At 51.4% G+C, this 21978-nt stretch overlaps 1 protein-coding gene across 1 annotated transcript in view; it reads left to right on the top strand.

Moving 5' to 3' along the window:
- Positions 1–13732, top strand: part of IGSF9B (immunoglobulin superfamily member 9B) — a 51171-nt gene extending 37439 nt beyond the window's left edge. The window contains exons 18-20 of the mRNA XM_085316790.1: positions 1064–2701; positions 12666–12787; positions 13465–13732. Coding sequence (XP_085172916.1) covers positions 1064–2701; positions 12666–12787; positions 13465–13688 — 1984 coding nt within the window. The 3' untranslated portion in view covers positions 13689–13732. The remainder of the gene's footprint in view (positions 1–1063; positions 2702–12665; positions 12788–13464) is intronic.
- Positions 13733–21978: the final 8246 nt, after the last annotated feature.

Genomic DNA, 21978 nt, shown 5'->3' with positions numbered 1-21978 from the left:
TCTGAATCATTCTCTTTTTGCTCTGTTTTGTCTTGGGAAATTCATCTTAAATGCTTTTTTTTTTTCTCTTCCAATGAAGAGTTCCCCACTTGAGCCTCTTTCTGTATTTACCTGAAGATTGTGGGTTATTGTTCCATACTAGCCACAGATTCTTACAGATCCCATCAAAACTACTTAAGTGTGTTGATGAGAAAGAACCGCTCAGCAGCGGGAGCATCTTCCCAGTCTAAGTACAAGAATGAGAGATCTGAACACATCAAGCTTTGGCTCCTTGGCCTTTGCAAAATGTCCCAGTGCTGGTGGCTTTTAATCCTGCTTTTTTCCAGTTCTTCTACTACACTCAAATGACCATGCCCACATCATCTCTGTTGAATCTGCTACGTTTTGCCTTTAATCCTGTTTGTCTGATGCTTTCTAAATAGGGATGAGTGGACTGTTTTGATGCTGTCTCCCCCTGCCTCTTTTCTCCCTTTTCAGGCTCTCAGCCTTACATTTGAGAGTTCAGGATGAGGAAAATGTTGGTTTCAAATYCTGTCCGCTTCTCTAAGGGAGATGCAGAATTCTGCAGGAGGGACTGTTTTCCTCAGAGGAATACGTTCCTCTGAAGTGCTAGAAATAAGTCCCCCGTCTCTGGGGCTTTCTCAGGCCTGGATACCTCAAGTGAACGTAGAAAGCTTAAAGGAGTGGGAAGTGAGCTCTGGATCTTTCTTTTGTCCTGCTGGGGCCGTGGAGCTCATTGCAAGGCTCTGGAGCGAACCGCCTGGCTTAGAGGGATGTGGAGGTGTGCTGAGCTCTGCCGAGTCCTGGAGGAGTTGGAGATGTGCAGTGCTTCTGACTCCTCTCTCACTTGCTTTTCTTGGCCTGCTGGGCTGTGTTAGAGCAGGCAAGGTTCTGCCATCTTAATAGTCCCCAGCTGAATTTCTTCCAGCAGTTCCTCTTTTGAGTGCTGATAACATGTTTTCTGGATCCAGCTGGACTTCAATCCAGCAGTTCTTCTGGGCTGCAATAACTTTTGTCTCCTCCCTGTGACCATCCCCTTTCTTGGTTTTTCTCTGTGGTCCAGGTTGTCTTCCGGCAAGGTGAGTCCCGAGAGCATCCGCACGCTCCGTCCCCCTTCAGAGTCCTCCGATGACCAAGGCCCRCAGGCCAAGAGGATGCTGAGCCCCAGCAAGGAGAAGGAACTGTCCCTTTACAAGAAGACCAAGAGGGCCATTAGCAGCAAGAAGTACAGCGTCTCCAAGGCTGAGGCCGAAGCCGAGGCCACGACTCCCATTGAACTCATCAGCCGCGGGCCGGATGGCCGCTTCGTGATGGACCCGGCGGAGATGGAGCCCTCTCTGAAGACACGCCGGATTGAGGGCTTCCCGTTCGTGGAGGAGACGGACATGTACCCCGAATTCCGGCAGTCGGATGAGGAGAACGACGACCCCGTCGTCCCTGCCTCCGTCACGGCCCTCAAATCCCAGCTCACCCCTCTCTCTTCCAGCCAGGAGTCCTACCTTCAGCCACCAGCATACAGTCCCCGGTTCCACCGGGCCTTGGAGGGCACCGGCACCCTCGAGAGCCACCTGCAGGCCACCGGCCAGGCCCGACCGCCAGCCCCCCGGGCTTTCCACCACGGCCAGTTTTACGGTTACCTCAGCAGCAGCAGCCCCGGGGAGGTGGACCCACCGCCCTTCTACATGCCGGAAATCAGCCCACTGAGCTCTGTCATGTCCTCCCCGCCTCTGCACCCCGAGGGGCCCTTCGGACACCCCACTATCCCCGAGGAGAACGGGGAGAATGCTTCCAACAGCACGCTGCCCCTCGCCCAGACCCCCACAGGGGGCCGGTCCCCTGAGCCCTGGGGCAGGGCCGAGTTTCCCTTYGGCGGCCTGGAGGCGTCCCCCGCGGTGTTCCCCCAGCAGCTCCAGCAGTGCGACGTGGCCGAGAGCGCYCAGCCCACGGCCTGTCTTCCTCGGGGGCCGCCCCCGTCCTCCCTCCAGGTCCCCGCGTCCTACCCGGGCATCCTGCCCCTGGAGGCACCAAAGAGTTGGACTGGCAAGTCACCCGGCAGGAGCCAACCTTCTGTGCCCACCACCACCAAATGGCAGGACAAACCTATGCAACCTATGGGGAGTCAAGGGCAGCTAAGACATACCAGTCAAGGTATGGGCATACCCGTGTTGCCTTACCACGAACCGTCCGAGTCAGTCGGCCACAGCGGCACAAGCACATTCAGCCTGGACACCAGGTGGTATGAGCCCCAACCCAGACCTCGGCCCAGCCCTCGGCAAGTCAGGAGGGCTGAGCCCAGTTTACATCAGGTGGTGCTACAACCTTCGAGGCTTTCTCCTCTGACCCAAAGCCCCCTCAGCTCCCGCAACAGCTCCCCGGAGCTGACCGCCCGTGCCCGGCCACGGCCGGGCCTCATCCAGCAGGCTGAGGTGTCAGAGATCACCCTGCAGCCCCCCGCGGCAGTCAGCTTCTCCCGCAAGTCCACGCCGTCGACGGGATCCCCTGCTCCGAGCAGCCGGGGAGAGAGCCCCAGCTACCGACCCACCACGGCCTTCACCTCTCTAGCCACTGGCTATTCTGGCTCCCAGGGCTCCTCCGTGCCCGTGGACACCGTGGATGTTTTTGGAGAAATTCCCTCTCCGAAGAGGGCTAGTGAGGAGATTCTCAAACCGGAGCCTACACCGACAACGGTAGCCACTTCAGGGTAAGTGTGGGCAACCTCTAGTCCCCTCAGCCCCCTCCTGGCTTCCCCCACCCTGCCTCACCTGCTCCCTCCAACTCCCTCCCCACCATCATCAACCGAACTCATAGGGTTTGTCTGGATATGCTGCAGCATCCCTTTTGGAGATGGCATCCCGCGGGCTTCGCTAGGATGCGGCTCGGCAGAGGCTCGTGCCACAGGTGCAGGTTGCATGGCCCTCGCTGAGGGCGTTGCTGCCCGAGCAGCTTACCTAGGCAGATGACCTTCCTCGCGTTCGCGGCGCGTTACTCCGTTCCACCTCCCCGACCAGTCGCTGGGAGCCTCGGTGACRTGGGATACGGGCCGTCTACTAGGTTGGCAAAGACCTAGGTGCTGGGCCCGGCCCCTGTGCTTGCGTAGGTAAGTGTCCTGGTGTTACTGGTGGTTGTTTCCTCTTCTAGTTGCTGGCTCTTGGCTTTCTTCGAACGTTAGGGCCGTTGTGCCTCCTTGTCTTCCTTCTGCTCCTTCTTCCCGCGGAGTCTAGAGAGCTTTAATGCATGACAGAAACAGCTATAAAAGTCACCTTGCCGCCTCATCTGCAAAAGGGATGCTGCAGCCCCAGGACGCGGGCAGGGAGAGAGATCAAGGACTTAGCCACACCAGCAGCATGTAAAGAGAGGAGGAAAAAAAAAAACAAAAAGCAAAAAACCAACGGAGATCAGGAAGCTGCCGGCATGCTCAGATCCTGCCCTAAAGAGGGATGTGGCTGCACTAGACTGTAGCGGCTGGTTTTCCAGGTACCAGGGTTGCTCCAGGCAAAGCGTCTTTCTCTCTCTCTGTATTTTTCTTTCCCTCCGTCTTTCGCAGCACCTTAGATCCTGTAGCCGTGCTTCCGTTCCATCCTCTCGTCTCGCTTCATTTTGGCTTGTTGTGTAGTTGGGGCTTAACCCCGCGGCTGGTGGAGGAGAGGAGTCGAGGCGTTGGCCCGCCGGCGGCACGCTGCCGCTCAGCGCGGGGCTGCCCGCGAGCCGGTGGCCGAGCCCCGCGGGGCCGGCGCGGTCGGAGGCCGATGGAGAAGAGGCGCGGTGGGGGCGGGAGGCAGGCGTTTCACCCCGCAGCGCCCTCCGCATTTCACTCCCGCTCTCTGGTACCTGGAAGCGTTAAGGCCTTAGAAATCCCTGGAGCCCTTTGGCACTGCTGGCTGCGGGGCGCCCGGAGCCGGGCTGCGTGGGGCCAAGGATGGGGGAGGGAGAGGACCTGAACGAGATCTGCGTGGCTTTTTGACCACACAGACACCCATCTCTCTAAACGTGCACGTGGATGTGGATTCCTGTCTCCAGCCRGTCTCTGAGCCAGGGCACCCTGATGAGTTCCAGGTGCAGGACAGTCACAGGACCGATCTGTGTTAGAGCACTGTTGTCTGTGCTTTTATGCAGTGTATTCATTCGCTTTGTTGATTACTATTATTTCTTTTCCTTTCTTTTCTGTTTCTTTCCCCCTTTCTTCTCCAGACTTGTTTCGTTTGTGTTTTGGTTTCTTTCCCTCCTTTTCCTTTGGAGTTTTTGACGTGCTGATGTGTTGCGGAGCTCGGCTCCTTGCGGGTGTTGATAACTGCTTTGTTTTTGATTAATCTCAGCTATCTGGGCAGTGTTGTCGAGACAAGCTTCTCCTCAGCTCAATAGGTAAGGGTGATCCATGTCCGAAAGGATGGTGTGGGTGCTGCGGAGGGTGGCTGGGAGTGGGGCATGAGAGGGGACATGGAAGGGGCTTCTCCAATACCATCTCTTCCTTTAAAGGGGAATAAGGAATCCTAAAACTGTAGGGTACACCTTTATACACACAGTCTCTGTGGCTTTTGGGTTTCCCCTCTCAGCAGCACGTCACTGTCCGTGTGCCTTTGGGGAGGCAATGTGGCTGGAGAGACTGGGGGTAGCACCTGTGTCCTTGGGGGTGAGACAGGCATGGGAGCACAGGCTACTTGTGTCCTGCTGCTCCCCGTGCCCAGTGTGCTGGCATRATGTGGTTGGGCTTCAGGCACATTGCTCATCTCTGCCACAGGTGTGCTGTGCACCGTGAGCTCAGGCAGGTAGCTCTAATCTCGCTGCATTTGCTTCCTTCCCTGAAGGACCATGGTACCTTGCACCCTCAGCCCTGGCCGAGCTTGTGAAGCTCAAGGGGAAAGGTATCAAGGAATGTTTTTGTTGAGAGAAATAGTTTTGGATTTCCCAGCTCACCTGAACAAGGAAGGGTTCATGGCTGTGCACACTGGGTGAGGCAGAATAGTCAACCTCTGCYTGAAGTCAGCCACAAATGGTACTTTTGGACTAGGGCTCCAAAATAAGTCTCCAACTCTATTCCAAGAAGTAGAGACTTTAACTTCCATCAGTAGTTGGATCTATTTTYTTYTCAATATTTTTAGATTAWAAAAAAAAAAAAAAGAGAAGTCTTTTTTTTTTTTTTCCCAAGATGCATTTCTATAGTTTGCAGTAGTGTAACTACAGTTGGAGACCACTGGTGAGATGTTTTATCTTCACTGTAAACTATGGTGAGTGCAGCTRCAGTAAAAGCACTCCCTCTCTGAGATACTCCTCAGGGAAATCCTGTAAGACCTCTTCTGACCCAACTGTAATTAAACAGCTCTCGAAAAAACGCCCCAAGGAAACATCTTCCAGTGGTTCTCTTGGTGAGGACATTTTCCTAGCTGGCCACAGAGGCATCCCTGGAACTGGAATGGAGTAACTAGGACTTATAAGCAACGAATTTTCTTTCCCCTCTCACTGTGATTGCTAAAGCCAGGCAAGATCTTAATCATTCCCAACCCTCGTTCCCAACCCCAGACAGCAAGAACTCTGATCGATATGACTGTCGGACAGACTATAAAAGAGACATGGTATTGCAGATGTGACTGTTTCTGGGGCCTCCAGTACTCAAGGCTTTTTGGGACTGGTCTTCTATGAAGTTGCACTTGCTACTGTGGATGGGAAGAGTCAAGGTTCCAGCTGGTACTGCCCTAACAGCCTGAGGAGCCTTGTTGAACTGGAAGAGTGCCCCATGAGAGGGAGATGAGTTGCCCAATRAAATCAGGTAGATGTTTCCAAGAGAATGATATTTCTCCAGCTCATGTCGAGTTGTCCTAGGGTGAGGAGAGCAGAAGAGGATGAGAGGAGGAAGGCAGTGGGTCAGTGTGAGGTTGAGGGTTGACTCAAGTGAGAACGATGGGGGACACAGAGATGGGAGCAGGTTTGGAACATTTGGTCCACGGGTGGACCATGTCCTGGGGCGCTGTCCTTCCTGCCATCCTCTTGGGAGAAACTGACAATACCTGGTCAGTTTGATCTCTTGAGCACTTGGCCACCTTCTTCCTCTGTTTTCTTATGTCAGGCCCAGGGCAGGATGTCCCACAAGGAGCAAAGGTAGTGCCAAGCCTGTGGAAGCGAGCTGGGCCATGTCAGATTTCCAAGGAAGTGGGGAAGCCCTCAGCAAGGCCTTGATTGTAGTTTTTCTCCTTTTCTCATGGTGCTTCCCTGCTCTGGAAGGGCTCCAGAGCTGAGGGGAAGTATTGCTTTAGCACAGCACAGGTCCATATGAGCTCACATTGGAGTTGGGCATTGTCTCTGAACAGACCTTGGATACATTCTTGTACAGATACTAGCTTGCGCCTGTCTCAGGTGATGGAAGCGGTGGGCTGATGACATTAGGAACAGAAGAGGAAGGGGCAGGATGGTATTGCACTGCAGGACATTTGCTGAGGAGCAATGGTGCATCCTGCTCAGAGATGCTGCTRGGGAATCCTGTGATGCTGTGTGAGGTTGGAGTTGCAGGCAGCATCTCCAGAGTCATTATCCCAAAAAGGGAAGCCACGAAGAGAATAAATCTTGCTCTAATAAGTGAGGCATCCTGTAAAGAGCCCAGCCAAGTAATTTCTTTATGATTTGAGGGGTCATAAAATTGTCAGTGAATGCAGAGCACAGGGTTTTTATAGCAGACCAACCAGATTTCTATACTGCAGTAATAAAAGCTGAGAGGAGAAGAGGGAAAGGCAGTTTCCAAGCTTTTGTGGCAGCTGCAGTAAGGMGTGCAGAGGTGTAACTCGCATGGGGAGCTTGCTCCGCGCTGCGATCATTGGTGTGTCCAGGTGCCAGGAGTGGGCAGGCTGTCGCGCGGCTGCTTTTGCTGGGTGGAGAGCAGGTGGCTTTTTTGAAAAGCAGGGATAAATTATGCAATTACCAAATCAGTACTAGCAATTTTCCCTTTCTTTCCTATGGGATGTAGTGGGCCGTTATGCATCACTAGATAAGGAAGAGGATGTTGTCTCCCTGCAAAGGGGAAACCCAAAAACCACAGACAAGGCAACCAGCACCTGCGATCCTTGGCATCGTAGGCTGCCCCGAGCCGGCTGGCTGCCCCGGCTCCCTCTTGCCGGGGCAGTGCTGCCAATGGCCAGAGCGCACGGGCTTGGATGTGGCGTAGTGACAACGGGCTGTCGGCTCCGTGCATGCAGGAGGAGGAGCACCCCTTGCTCCCATCTTGAAAACAAACAGGTTCCCCTTTAAAGACTGTCCATGTGCTGATCCTCTGCATGTGTTTCATGCCTCCTCCGGCTTGGAGAAGTTGTGAGTCCTCTTGTCTGAGTGCGTTTTTTTCCTTGAATTATTATTTTTTATTTTTTTCAATCTTTTTGATTTACTTATTTTCTCACTCCTGTTTTTTTTCATTTTTCTCCCTCCTTGCCCCCTGCCCTTCCCTGTGACTGTATTCCCCTCTCTCCACTCCAGCCCTCTTTCCCCTGCCCTCTCTCCTCCCTGTCCCTCTCCTGTCAGCATGGTGAAGTCCGTTGTGCAGATGAGTTGTGTTGTCTGCAGACCTGTAGAAGGGTTGTGCTCCCTGCTGTTACCAGCTCCTTCCTCTCATTGTGGCCATGGTGCCTCRGCGACAGCGCTGTGCTCTCGGGGAAGGGGCGGTGACCGCTGTGTCTTTCTAGCACATTTGGCGCYGAAGGAGCTCAAGCAATTCCCGGTTGCGTACCGGCAGCATCCACTGGGATGGAGGCAGTAGCCGGCTCTGCCTCGGGGCCTAGGGGGAATTCYTGCTCTTGGAAAAAGCCTCATGGCATCATCGACGTCTCTGTAGYGGGCGCAGGATTTGAGATTTGGAAAGAGCCTTGTGTAGGCAAATTCACCTGTTCATCTAAGGAGAATGAAGGGTCAAAGGAGCCTGGCTGGGACTCTGGAGGCTCTGGAGATGTCCAAGCAGATGCTTAGATCTGTAAGCAATTCCTGGATTTTGCTACCTTGACTCAAGGGGAGAAGGAGACGGGGAACTTGGTGTTGAGGAGACCTCCCTCCACGAGGTGAAATATCTATATTGTGCCCTCCAGTCTTGTGGCTCATTCTTTCAGTGGGTTTCTGCTTTGGGGCAAAGAGAGGTAGTGATGCTTCCTTGGGCCTTYTCCATTTCATCCTTTGCTTCATGCCTGGAAAGAAATTTGAAGAGGAGTAACGGAGAAGCATCTGTTGGCTGGGGCTGGTGRAGCTGGTCCTTTAGCCCTTCCCCATCGTGAATACGGGAAACACTTGTTGCAGCTCAGCTGAGGAGAGGGAGCTGCAAGGCACACAGCTGGTGTAACTTGCTCTTCTTCACTAGATCCCTCCCTTCCCATCTCAGGCCCTGCTGCTCTCTGAAGTCCCCCAGCACCATTGTGTTCTCTTCAGTAACTGTTTGCTCGTGTAGTTCAGACTCTTGCTCATTGAGAAGGGTTGTCCTCTAAAGACTCAAGGAAAACTTAATTACTGGATGTTTTGTAGAGGCCTGCAAAAGGCTCACATCAGAAAGTTACTTGCACTTTTCTTCAAACTCCTTTGCTTGGTGCTAAGCTGAAGGCTCTAAAACAAGTTCATCTGCATCCCTGAACCTCTCCTCTGTTTGTGTTGAAGATATTTCTCAAGCATAGGCAGCTGTCCAAAATGCTAACTCTGGGGGCCGGAAGAGGCTTTGCTTAGGTTTAAAATAAAAATTAATTTGGAAGAATAAGGCCCTTTAATGAAATAAAGGGTGGGTAGAGCAGATAAAACTTGGCTGGTGAGAAGCATCATTTCGTCCTCCGCTGTATCTCTTCCTTGCCAGAGGTCAGACAGTATTTATAGTGACACATGGGTTCAGTGTGCTCAGTGTTTATATTTGTGTATATAAATACAAGCCCAATTACAGAGAACTAGTAGAAATGAGCTTCAGGCAATTTCCTCATAATCCCTTGCGTAAATCTGTCTAATTTTGTCAACATGCCACAGTTAGTAGCATCTTCTTAGAGGGGGAAGAAAGAATGGAAATAGCAAGAGCTTTTTACAAGTCACGATTTAATAGTATGAGTGAAGTTGCCTGGGGGCGTGGGTGGTGGCAAGCAGACGCTGATGGGGCTAGACTGCAGCGTGCTTGCTGAGCTCCTTGGGGTCTCCAGCTTGGCAAACAAAGCTCCACAGGCAACGGACCGRGACTGCAAATATGTATTTGCTGGGTATAAAGTGGACAAAATAGCTGCAAGTGTAGAATTGAACTTGCCGCCGCGGGTCGGCTCTGTGAGCTGTTGTGTGTCGGGGTGCAGGGAGGCACAGCGTTGGTGCCAGTCTGTGGTGCAGATGGGACAGTGCCACGGTGGTGCTATCACCCAGAGCCTCCAAAGCCACTGATCTCACTTAGAGGCTGTTTGCGCTTGGGAGATCAGGCCTTGGGAAAGAGACATTTAAAAGCCAGCAGTTCCTCTGCTTCAATCTAGTCTTTCCTACAAGGAAAAATTCTCCCTAGGATCAAGCCAACAGGACTACCGGCTTATCTAATGAGGTGCTTCATCTGCTGATGTGCTGCATGGCTGGGAGCTGGAGCAGAGGCTCTCCAGGAACATCCATGCCTTAATGTCTCTGTTTTAATGGGAAACATGAAAGGGGATTTTTATACCCTGCTTTTTGGGCTTCCATTGCATCTGCTGTACCCAGCTGCTTAATCAAATTATGCTACTCTTTTCTTGCATTCTAGTGCTGATAACAGAACTGAGAAGCTTAGTAATCACACACTTCTTCAAAAACAACCCCCCTTTACTCCTTAAGGAGGAAAACCCTTGGGAGCCCTTCACTTGTACCACTCTAGCTTAAGTRTCTGCTCCTCTAATAGCCACTTGGGATCTCAGATTGAAAGTGTTGCTCTCAAGCTGTGCTCTCAGCGATGATATTTAATGGCACGCAGAGAGACTCACAGAGGAAAGCCTAGGACCTTCTGCATATATTTAGTGATGTAGAGGCTGCACCTGCGACCAAAGCAAAATGAAATGTCTCTCCAAACTGACTGAAGATAGAGCTGAGGTTGTCCTCTGCTGCTGGATGCGCTGAAGCCCGGAATTCAAGCTGCCCGCACTCTCCTTGTCTGAGCTGCTCCTGCCTGGGAGCAATGCAGCCCTTTTTTTAATGTTGAACAGGTCATAGCTTGCTTATAGACAAGATGACAAAGCAAGAATTTGAATGCACCAACATCACCTCCTGTCAGTCAAGTCCTTGACTTGTCCGTCCTGGCTGGCTTGTGATGGGCTTGTGGTATGCAGGGTCCCGTGCCTCACACAGATGGCAGCTGTTGCAGACCCCGGTGTCTGGATTAGGTCAACTCAGAGTTGAAGARGAGTGCTGTGTTTTGTGGCTTTTCTGTTTGTTAGGACTGTTTGCTGTTCCATAATGCCGTTACTGATGCCTTCTTCTGTTTGCAGGCACAGCTCATGAAGTTCTGGCCCTTTGGTAGTTTCTGTTTTGGTGGGCAGTGGAATAGCTGGTATTCTTGTCGCAGTCATCTTTCCAGTGGCCATTACCATTTACGTTCTTGTCCACAATGGTTTCTAAATGAGGAAAGATGAAAACGCTTTACTTCTGTACTTGTAGCAGACTTATAACATGGCGCTCTCACCGCTTTCAATTCAGCTTTTTGTCATGCTGCTCTTTCTTGAGCCCATCATGGTTATTTGCTGTTAAAACGGCTCTTGGACCATTACTGAATAACCCAAAGAGCAGTGAAACGTGGACAGAAGAATAACGCCRCATGTTCAGATAGAAATGAGCCTGTTCAGAAGACAGTTTCTGATTAATGTGCAGGCCGGAAGACACGGGCTCAATTCCTGTTCCTGTTAAGTCCGTCTCTAATTCTGTAAGTGAGCTGAGAAGTGGGACGTGCCATTTACATGCTTCTTGCTGGCAGCTAGCTTGGAAACTGCCAGCGGAGGAAGAGCATTGCCCTGCTTTCCACTGGAGGTAGCTCTCAAAGCGTAGTCAGCCGTGTGCTGCCTCCGGAGGTGCTTCAGGAGGAGTCTTTGATCCCCCGGACTATGAGTAGGGGGAAGGGATGGGCAGGCACTTGATGAACCCTACCAGAACCGTAAAAGCCTGAAGATGCAGGAATTGCTGTTATATCACAACATAGCTATTTTGAGAAGGTTTGGTTGCTAGTCTCCAGTGACTGAGTTGTGAGACCAGAAGTAGTGTCTTTTGGGGGAGGTAGGACAGGGCAAGCGCAGACTGTGTTGGAAGCGCACTGGTTTAAATCTCCAGACTTTCCTCTCTGGAGCCTTAAGTTCAAGTGTTGGTTTTGTTGTAATGAAAGGTGTTTGGTGGATATTTCCCAACCTGTGTGCAGGTTGCTCTGTGAAGACTAAAATTCCTTGCAGGTAATTATAGAAAGCCTTAGCTGTCTTTACTCAGACTTCTGCCTCTATGGGGTTGTGTATTTGTGCAATTTAGAGACATGAAAGTAAAATGAGGAGGGGGAAGGAAACGGGAAAGTGGCCAGAGGGGGGATGATAGGATGTAGGCGAGAACTGGACCAACTTCTCTCCCAAGGAAAATGCCTTCCTCTGCTGTCCTGTTCTCTATGGCAGTCACAGCTTTCCCATCCTTGGACAGAAAAGAACGGTTCAATGGAGGATAACAGTTCTTTTTTTTTCTTAAAAAAAAAAAAAAAAAAAAAAAACTTTGCAAAGGGGAAACCATTTAACCTTGAGCAGATTCTTGTAGAAGAGCTACTCAGGGAATAAGTCTGAGAAACAATTTATAGCTGCTGACTCTCCTGCTGGAAAAATCCCTTTGCAAATGCCCTCCCCATTCCTCATAATAAAACCTCGTCAATGTTTTCATTTTGAAGTCACGGTAAGCCCTATCCTACAGGGCAAGAAAACCCAATGCCCAGCATTTAAGCGTTAAGAAATGGAAGCTCCCTTAGCGTTGCATTTCTGTTGCTGCTTGTAGCAGGGATCTCGGACTTGGCCGCCCCCGCTGTGTYGGCGTGTGCCCTTCGTGTCCCTGTCTGTCGTGTGCCCTGTTTCCCACCGCGGGAGTGGGGACGGGGAGGATCCGATCCCTGTCTCCGTGGTGTTTGTCGGGCCAGTGTCGTCAGAACCGGGGTACGCACAGCTCCAGCCGGGGGGCTGTCGTACTGCTGCTGCCTGTCCTGCCTTCTCTGTCCATCCCAAGGGGGTTTCCCATGACTTCCCAGAAAAGCCTTATCGGACATAGGATCTGCCCCATTCTTTTTGTTTCACGGTGTTGGGGTTGCAGAGAGGATGAGCTGGGGTGCCCATTGCGCTCTCGCATGGCTCTTGCGATTCCTCCCCGGGCGATTCCTCCAGCAGGCGTCGGATTTTGTTTGCAGGAACGGTGGGAGCCAGAGCCGCACTCTGCAGCCGGCGGCTGCGCTCGTCCCCGTGCGCCGCGGCGGAGGAGCCTGGGCGCGCGGGAGGGGGCAGGCGGCTGCAGCAGCCCGCAAAGCCCCAGCCGCTCGTGTCCTTCGGCGCTGCGTTCTGCTCCGGCACGTGGGGCTGACCGTGCTCCTCAGCCCAGGCTTTCTCACCTTTTCCTTTTCCACGGCAGAGCTGGTTGGGGTTGGCCGACCCTCGCCCCGAGAGATGTCTTCAGGCCCRAGTGTGGCTGAGAGCCACTGATGGCACGTGTCTGCTTTTCCTTTCTAGAAAACGTCCATCTCCGTCCCGGGACGCTGCTGCACCTGAGAGGCTCGAAGCTCTGAAATACCAGCGGATAAAGAAGCCCAAAAAGTCATCCAAGGGCTCCTCGAAATCCAGAAAACAATCCAGTGAGTCCGAGGACCCTGAGGTCCCCAACTAGTTCCCCATCCATGTGGGCATGGATGTTCCCTGTTCCTCTCTCCTGGGGGCAGAGCTCATGCAGGTCCCAGGAGGCTCTGGCTTGGGGGTCTCTGTGCTCTCAGCCAGCGCCTGGTTTTGTCACCCGTGTCCTTGTGGGACTGGCTCCCCTCGCCGAGCACCTGCCTAGCTGGGGTGCGCTGCTGTGACTTGTCGGCACTCCCTTCCCCTGTGATCTGCCCTGGCCTTTGAGTGAAACCGCTCCTTCCCCACCTTAACATCTGTCAAGTATCCATCTCTGCTGATTTTTTTTCATTATTTTCTTGACTGCTGATTTTGYTTCCTGATTCCCAACATGCTTCTTGTGCTGTCAGGTCCCTTTCCTGACTCTTCCTCCTTTCTCCCCTATGCCTGAGGTGACTTTCTGCTGCCTCCCTTGCAAACACCCTCTCTGCTTAGTCCTTCCAAAAACTCTCCTCCCTGCTCAAGCCTCCACCAAGCAGCAAGGTTTGGGGTGCTCCTGTGAAGTTGAAAGTGAGTGGTTCCAGGGCCAGGCTTGACGTRATTTCTATTTTACGGTGCACGAAGCACTGCGTCCGCTCCCGGTGCTGCGGAAGGATGCTGGGTCTCGTCCATCTCCCTTCTCTCCTTCCCTTCTCCTCCCCAGATGGTTCTGCCTCCCAGGTTCAGCAACTTCCCAGCTCTCAGGTACTGTGGCCTGACGAAGCTGTCTGCCTCCGCAAGAAGAAGAGACACCCTCGTCAGGACCCCTTCGCCCGCCTCTCGGCGCTCAAAGATGACCTCTGTCACCGGCAGCTCCCTGAAGACCAGACAGCGATTCTCAACAGCGTGGACCACGACGACTCCGGCGGGCACGCCACTTTGCTTTAGCCTAGCGCCTGCCCCAGAAGGTTAAAAAGGAGGGGGAGGAGGGAGCCGAGAGTCCGCGGCCGACCCGCGTGCCGCAGGARGGGGGACGGCTGGGCCGCGGCCATCACCCCTCGGGCGTGGGGCGCGCGGCCGGGTGGCTGGCTGGCCTCGCCGGGGCTGCTTCCCGCGAGCCCGGCGGCTTTCGGGCAATTGGTACAGGAACGAGCCGGGGGGCTCCTCGGGGAGGGACGTCTCGGCCCCTCTCGCGCCAGGGAGGGTGGCCGCCACGGCAGCGGGACGCAGCGCTCCTCGCATCTGCTTTTTTCCATTACGGCTCTGGTGGCGCGAGCCCTGGGAGGGAAGCAAGATGCTCGACCTCGGTTTCGGAAATTATCTCTAGACTTAAAAGGCATAGGTGGAGATTTTGACGTTGGTTTCTACAGCGTGCGTTTAGATAGAAATTGCCGAGTTGAACAGCTGGCCCTGAATCACTGGAATAAATTAAATGGCACAGGGTGTAATTAATTCACAAGGAACTAACAAGCCAGACGGGAACTGATAATCCTGCAGATCTGGTTTTGATAAAACGTTACCAAATAATCCCGTGAAAGCTGTAATTGTGAAAATCTCTTTGCCTCCCCCTTCCCAGCCCCCTTTTATGTGGATATAACAGCAACAAAAATCAGTGACACCTTTCCTTATCTATCTCTGAAAGGAAAAACAAAAAGTTCCCCAAACTTCAAATCCATCTGAGATGCGAGAAGTCAGTTTGGTGCATACGCATTTGAACCTTGTTAACGCATACTGAAGGCTTTGCAAATACGTAGGTATGGGTCTGTTTTAGTCCAAGGGTGTTTTCCCCCGAAGTATAATTCGTCACCTTTGAGTGGTTTTGATTAACTCCTGGTGCCACTCTGTGTATTACTAGCAAGTGATCTTCAGTGCTGTGTAGTAATGCAATTTCTTACTACAGCAGTGTTTGTAATCTTTACTCCTTACTGCCAAATGGGAAGACCCTGTTTTAGGCATGCAGTGTGCAAATGAACAGGGTTTGACTGCATAAAAGACCCAAAAGGCTCCACTGGCAGCTTGCTGATCCTGAAAAAGAGCAATTGGGAAATACTCAGCTCTGTGGATCAAGAATGGACAGCTTCCTATAGCAACTGCTGAAAATTAAGCCCAATGTCCTGTGTCAATTTAAAATGTGTTGCTGCTGGTTTCACTGTATCTCCCTTCTTTCTCGTGCTCCAACCCAATGTTGTAGGCTAGATACGACACATGCTTTGGGTTTTATGCCTCCCTTTGCTCCATCTGAGGAGATCTGTTGTTCCCCTCTTGGTAATGCTGTTCTAACTCTTCACCAGAATGTATTTGCTCTTCAAAATACTTAGGATAGATTCATTTATCAACCGGTCTTTTTCTGGTTTATGTAGGCCTTTTCTAGCAGGGTAGCTATAGCCTGCTGAAGGAATAACTGTCAGGACACCTGGGCTTGTTTTCCTGCTCTGCCTCCGCTATCTAACTGCGTGGCCTTGGGCAAGTCACTTAACCTCTCTGTGCCTCAGTTCTCCCATCTGTAAAATGGGGATAAGTCATAAATAAGCACTTTCGTAAAGCACTTCAATGTCTACAGACAGGAAGTGCTAAATAAATGCTGAGTGCTGTTACTGCGAAGTGATTCCCTACCTTTAAACGTTTCTTTTCTAATGTGGCAAAATCAAACGCTGCACCCAGGTTTGCACGATTCTTCCTCTGTGGTGAAGTGCTAAACCCTCCAGTCTACCTGGGAATAAAATCTCAAGTACTTCACGTGGATATTCTTGCTTTAAGAGGATTCAGACTGTAGAAGTGGTGTCAGGAGATCCAAAGAGCCTGCAGGCAGTTTTTTTTTGCCACAGGCTCTCCATTTACGTACAAAACCTTTGTTTATTCCCAGGTAGAATTGCCAAGAGATTCTTTGCAATCTCGCCTTTATTGTGGTTTGCCTTGGTTATTGCTGTTGCTGCTGGTTGAACCTTGAAGGGCTTAGATGTTTGGAGGAATGCGCAAGATCTCAGATGCTTGGCCAGAATGAATGGTTGGGACCTGACAATGTGAACAAGCCAAGCTCCCAGAGAGATTTAAGGTAGAAATTTATTTTTTTTTTACTCTGAGAAATTTCTGTTTCTGAAGGAGATTCTGCTTCCTCTTCCATTGGGGAGCAGGATGTGCAGAAGCCTACAGCAATTAAAAGCAGAACACAACTGCATCCTTTCAAATCTCAAAGCCCTATCTTAGGTTCAAACCGCTTGACAGAGAATCCTCTAATTCAATAATGAGATATTTTCAAGCTTTAACAACTTCATTTAGGTGATCTTCAGAACATGAGCAAGCCAGGATTGTTTCTAGGAGGAGAGAGCCTCTCTTAGAAACACCTCTCTCTTTCAAGCCTGGATCAGGGCATTTCTTCAAGTATATGATAAGTGACCTGGTGTAATACTGTCAGCTATCAGAGTGAGAATTCACCTTTGCTCATGGTATGACAATTTCTTTTATTTGAGTGTGTTTTAGGGATTTTTCCTAGAATCCACTTGGATCTGAATTGATTTAATACCTTTTGCACACTTGGCAGTGAAAAACTCTGCCTGTGTAACTTCAGCTTACTGATATAGGCATAAGAGAGGCCAATTTCTGTCCCAGTAAATGTCTGATGTTGCAGCAGAGAAGGAGATGAGCTATATGTAGATATTGTCTCCAGATGTTCCTAGGCGCCTTGGGCTGGAGAGCTCCCCGCTGGTCTGGAAGGATTCCCGTTGTGCAAGCGTGTGTATGTGCGTGAGCACGCACGCCTGTCGTAGCTGCTAGTGCTGTACAGACGTAAGCTGTGTGTCCTGCTTCTGATGTACAGGTGATGTCCGCGCTGTGCGGGGGGAGAGGGAAGTGTTGTTGTCTGTGTGGTGTGGCGCCCCGCTGGGAGGAGATGTGTAGGTGTTATGCTGGCTGGCGGTACCAGAGCTGACTYGCAGACGTCGCTCTCTTGCTGTGGTTTCCTAGACCTCTCTGACAGGAGGCTTTTTCTTTTGAGTGCTTGCTGAGCTATGTACGGTAGCTGTTCGTATGGGCAGGGTGGTCTCCTCAGGCTCTTGAGGTTGCTACCTCAGGACCGTGCCCCTGACCCATCTTAAGCTCTAGAGGATTTTCAGCACAGAGAAGGTTGACAGAGGGCTGGCTTGCTTGCTCAGTCTTTTGAGAGTTTGTTTTCCTTTTGCAGGTGTTTTGAGCAGATGGCCCCCTGCTTTTCATGGTCTTCGACCTTTAGAGGCTGGAGCTGCAGCCCTCTCTCTTTCAGCTGTGTACCTGCCATGATGCTGGAATGGGGAATCCTGCCAGGGCGCCTCATGGAAGAATCTCTTTCCTAAACCATCCTTAACTCCTTCCAACAGCCTCTTCTCCATCTTCTTGGTTGTGGCTGCTGTCATGGTCAGTCGATTTGGACAAAGGGGAGCAGGCCACGAAGGGAGAAAAGGTTGTCTGTTCCCTGCTAGACCAAGTCACCTTCCGATAGACTCTTGCCTCGTTGCTGGGCCCCGCTTTGGCAGATGATCTCTCCTTTTGCTTTGGCAACTTCCTCGCTTCTCCCAACCCTCTGATTTCCATGCTCTTCAGGGGGCTTCTTCTTTCTTCCTGTGGACCTGGGACATTGAAGCTGTGTCAGATGATGCCCCATTTCATCCCTGTTTGAACTCCATTTYGTTTTGGTTGTTTGCAAACACAGCTGCTGCTTTCTTTTTTTCTTTTATGCTGCAAAAATATATCTTTATCTTCATCTCCCTGGGCCAAACTCGCTTCTTTTGTAAGCTTGTCCAAAGTAGGCGGTTCTTGTAAATGTATGAGTCCTCCTTGCACAATGCAAACGTGGTGTGTTTACAAGGTCCTCTGGGAAGTCCTAGGCTGTGATGGTAAAAATACTCCAAGATTGTGAGCCATCACTTAAGGTGGGGATATTGCTCTTGAGCTTCACCAAGGGCAACAGTGCAGTGAACTGGTACCCACAYGATCCTTGGCCCTCGGGGCAGCTGTATTTCTCACTGGCACATCTATGCGAGAAGTCGCTGAGCTGGGAACGCTTCAGCTCCTTTTGCATGCTGCTGCTAGCATTTCTGAGGTGGTGACTGGGGCTATCGCAGCCAGCTCTCGTGGTAGCCAGGTAGTGGGGCTGCAGGTGGACCTAGGCTGGTGCTGTTCGCTGCAGGTTTGTATGGCAAGCATCAGCCCGGCAGGAAAGAAACAGGCAGGATCCAGCTGCCCTGAACTGGGGCAGAGAGAAGACATTAGGGACACTTATATGGATTTGCAGATAGGGATGTTCATTTAGACAAGTTGCTTTGGTCCTCGAAAGCTGCTAGGCAGAAAGAGATAGATGATGCAGGGTGCAGTCCATCTCGTCCTCTCCATGGAAGGGATTATTTTCCCTCCACRAGCAGGTCTGGGTGCTCTCAGGTTAGGCACTTTCCCTGCAGCAAGTTGCATGCCATGTGGCCTGGGAGACGGAGAGCAGTGCTGATGAAATTGCACAGGCAAGTTGAAAGCAGTGGGGTAAAACCAAGGTGTGGTGTGGTTTTCCAGCAGGAACTGTTGAGCAGTTTGGGCCGAATATTTTTWAGGTGTATTTGCCTGGCAAAGCCACTGATGTTTGGTTTGTTTTTGCAATGTTTACATTACTGAAAATGCAAGTTATTGGAGGAGAGGGAGAAGGGGCATTTAGGGCTCGCATATAGGGCTCAGTTTCTGTGCCTGCCTTTAACTGCACCAGCAGGCACGTGGAAGGACAGGATTTTTGTAGAGCCGGGGGCCGAGAGCACTAGGGTCTCTTCCCAGCTGCAGCTCGCGTGCGGGCAGGCCAGGGTTGGGTTGTCACGCTGAGCTCTCCAGTGGCTCATGACACGTAAGCATTAGTGGCTGGAGCCCTCAGCGGGATGCATTCGCCTCCCTGGGGTAGACGTCGCGTGCCTGGGGTTGGAGGCGTTGCGGTGGCGTGGGAGAGCTGCTTGCAGCCTCGCGCGGGTGCCGCAGTAGCGTGCCGGCGTGCAGACGTCCCCCAGCGCAGAACGCGCCCTGCCTTGAGCTTCCTGGGCAGYGGGAAGGGTCTGTGGGAGTCAGGGATGGCTTTTCTAGGGTGTGAAATTCGCTGCTGCTGTGTGTCCAGGGTCACCTGTGGCTTTTAGCCASTGTTTATCTCCGTGTCAGTTGATTCGATGTCAGCTGCGCTTTCAGGGAAGACTGAAGATAATTGTATTTATAACTGTATATGATGGGGTTTCTTTGGATACCTGTACAAATTGCAGGGAATTGTTTGGTGACTTGTGCATGGGTAGTGTGTGTATGATAAACCGTGTTATTGTGTATGAAATGAAGCTAACTGCTCTGCTTGGAGAATGGGACCGGGAGCCAGGAATCAACATTATTTCCTAGCTCTGCCGATGGTTTCCTCTGACGCCTCAAGCAAGCTGCTTGTGCTCTCCGCCTCAGTTTCCCCATCTGCAAAATGGGAATAACAACTTTGCGCTACCTCCAAGGGTGTTGAGGGTTTTGGGGTGATTGGGGGAGTGAAGGGCGCTTTGCAGAGGAGCTGCAGGTGCTTTTGAAATGATTTGGTGTGAGCTAGTGCTCTGCTCCAGGAGCTGGCCACTGTGTGCTTCCTTGCTTCCTGGGGAGCCTTGTCCCCCCTGCTGCTGAAGGCCGGACGAAGGAGCTGGGATTACGTTATCCAAATGTGGCTTGTACTCGGCAGTGCAGCTCACCAAGGCTGGTTTTGCCAGGTTGTTGTTTCCGTCACGTTTATTCACAATTTGGGATGTATATTGTGTTTGACTGAAAACAGATGTTTGGGTTTTCTTTGCAGAAAGCAAGCCTCGTGTGTGGTGTTCAGCACGTTAGGCTTGGTCTAAATGACAGGTTTTTGCAGCAAGTGGAGCTGRTGTCAAGCAGGGAGGGGGGCGTCACAGAGGGGGAGAAGGGCTTTTTGCACTCATTTATTAAGCCGTGATTAAGCAGAGAGCTCTTCTGGCTGAGCTAAGCACGTGGCCGTGTCTCAGAGGCCCCACGGGGAGCAAACCTGTTTTAGAACTGGTTGTTGTCAGCAATGAAAGAAGATGTATAGATTTCTGTAAAGCCCTACGGAGTTCTTGGGGTTGCAGAAGTGAAGGAAGAGAAGGGATTGGAGACCAAAGCATGGCCATGCGTTGGTGTCCCGCAGCCTTGTCTGATGGTTTCTGGGCAGGACGGATGCATTTTAGACCAACTGCTTCTCAGATCTTGCAGTCTCTATTGGGACAAAATCTGCCTGGTGTTTTGGTTTCTCCTCATCCTTAAGGCAGTGATGCAGAATTTGGATTTCTGAGTTTTGGGTTGGTTTCAGAGCATGTTTTCAGCTGTAGTTCTCTGTTTRGGGTATTTTTTGGAGGCTACAGAGTGGTTTTCCTGTGAGAGTGGATTGTTTGCAGTCTGCCTTCACAGATTTCTACACGTCCTGCTTGGGCTCGCTATGGCCCAGAGCTGGCGGAGTTGATGCTTTTTGTGGGAGGAAATCTTCTCAAGGAACCAGAGTAAAAAGCAATGTATATATGAGCTATATAAATACATAGAGAAGCATAGGACAAAGGCACATATGCAGAAGTCCAATATATTTGCATGTAAAGGGGATGTTTGTCTCAAGGGGAGAGTGTTTTGGAGCCTTGGTGGAGGGGGGGGATTGGGATGGGCAAAGCCAGGCAGGGGTTGGGAGCAGCTAGCGTCCAGGGAGGGTTTGGAAATGGARAGGCACAGGCCTTCATGACATCCCCACCCCTGCTACACAGGACTGGATTTCTTTTTTTCCTACTTTTCTTTTTCTTTCTTTTTTTTTTTCCTTTATTCACAGCATGTAACTCATTGCTGGACCATGATACATCATGTTTCCTCACCTTTGGTGTCATTTTTTGGTAGTTTAAGGAGTGTGGTACGGAGGGGCTGGCATCGCTGCTTGCACCAGCCACGGACTTGGAGCAGGTTGATCCTGGGGGGAGGAAGAGGCCGCTGGCAGCCGAGAGGAGCCGATTTTTTTTGCTTTTCCATTAAAATTGCAGCTTCTCTCCAGGAGGACTTGTGTTCTAGCTCCCTTGAGGTTATCAGGGCATCAGGAGGGCTGCAAAGGGGGAACCCCTCTTCCTGGAGCAAGTCAGCCCTGTGGTCTTAAAGCCCCTTTGATTTCATATTCCCTCTCCTCAACCCAGCACCTAAAAATAAAAAAAAAATAAAAATAAGAAAAAAAAGGAGGCCTGAGGAACGAGCCCAAGTTTCTCTAGGAAGCTCTAAAGAAATGATATTGAAAATGCATTGTATATAAAATTATACAAATATTTGCTTTCTATTTTAGAGGGGGGGAGGGAATAAATATTTAAAACAATTCCTTAGTAATAGGCATCAAACTTCTGTGCAGCATGAGAAAGGCTGTCAGAGGTAGAGAGAGTCTAAATAGCCGGAGCAGAGAGAGTATTTTTACATTATATTGTGTTTCAGCTTCTCTGCTTCTCCATCCATCTATAAATAGACAAAAATATATATATACAAAAAACCTATATATATATAAAAATATATATATCTAAGTCACATAGCTGTTTTATTTTTGTATCCATTCCTAGTGCTGTTTGAGCAATACAGTACCAAGGGAGAGAGGGGGGCGTCCCGGCCTCCGGCGCCGCTGCTCTTCGCTGTCGCTTCGGCGTTCGAGGCAGGCGCCGAACGGATCGAGGCGCGAGAGCTGCTGCGAGAGCTGGGCTGGTGCCTGGCGGTGGCTTTGCTGAGGGGTGTGTTTTGCATGTGCTTCCCCCCCCCTTCTGTTTTTTTTTTATTTGTTTGTTTTATTTTATTTTTTTTCAATGCAACAAGTGGAATTTCAGCTGAAATAGGTGCTACTTTCCACGGGGGAAGACGAGGGCAGCCGCCGAGCGGGAGCCCCGCGGGCCGGGTCCCGGCTGGCGGAGGGTCGCTCTCCCTGCGGGCACTCAAATACCTCTACGAACAAGACGTCTCGGACCTTGCAGGCAGCTTTCTAGGGGTCGCGGAGGCTGCTGTTACCTCTCTCTCTCTATCTCTCTCTATCTCTCGGCGTGCAGCTCGGAGCAGGGCTGACGTGGGGGGAAGAAGCGGGATCTGGGTCTGGCGTGTCCTCCCGCGGGGGGAATTCGATGGGAGAGCATCGAGGCCGCGCTGGGCGGCAGAGGAGCCGCCTCCGTCCTGCCCGGGGCGGCACGGGGCCGGGCTGCTCCGGCAGGCCCACGTGCGAAGGTGACTT

Source organism: Rhea americana, unplaced genomic scaffold (assembly GCF_003343005.1).
Source record: "Rhea americana isolate MKP2758 unplaced genomic scaffold, rheAme1 scaffold_48, whole genome shotgun sequence".
Taxonomy (NCBI): Eukaryota; Metazoa; Chordata; class Aves; order Rheiformes; family Rheidae; genus Rhea; species Rhea americana.
Note: the sequence above shows the minus strand (reverse complement) of the source record. Positions and strands in the feature narration are given on the sequence as shown.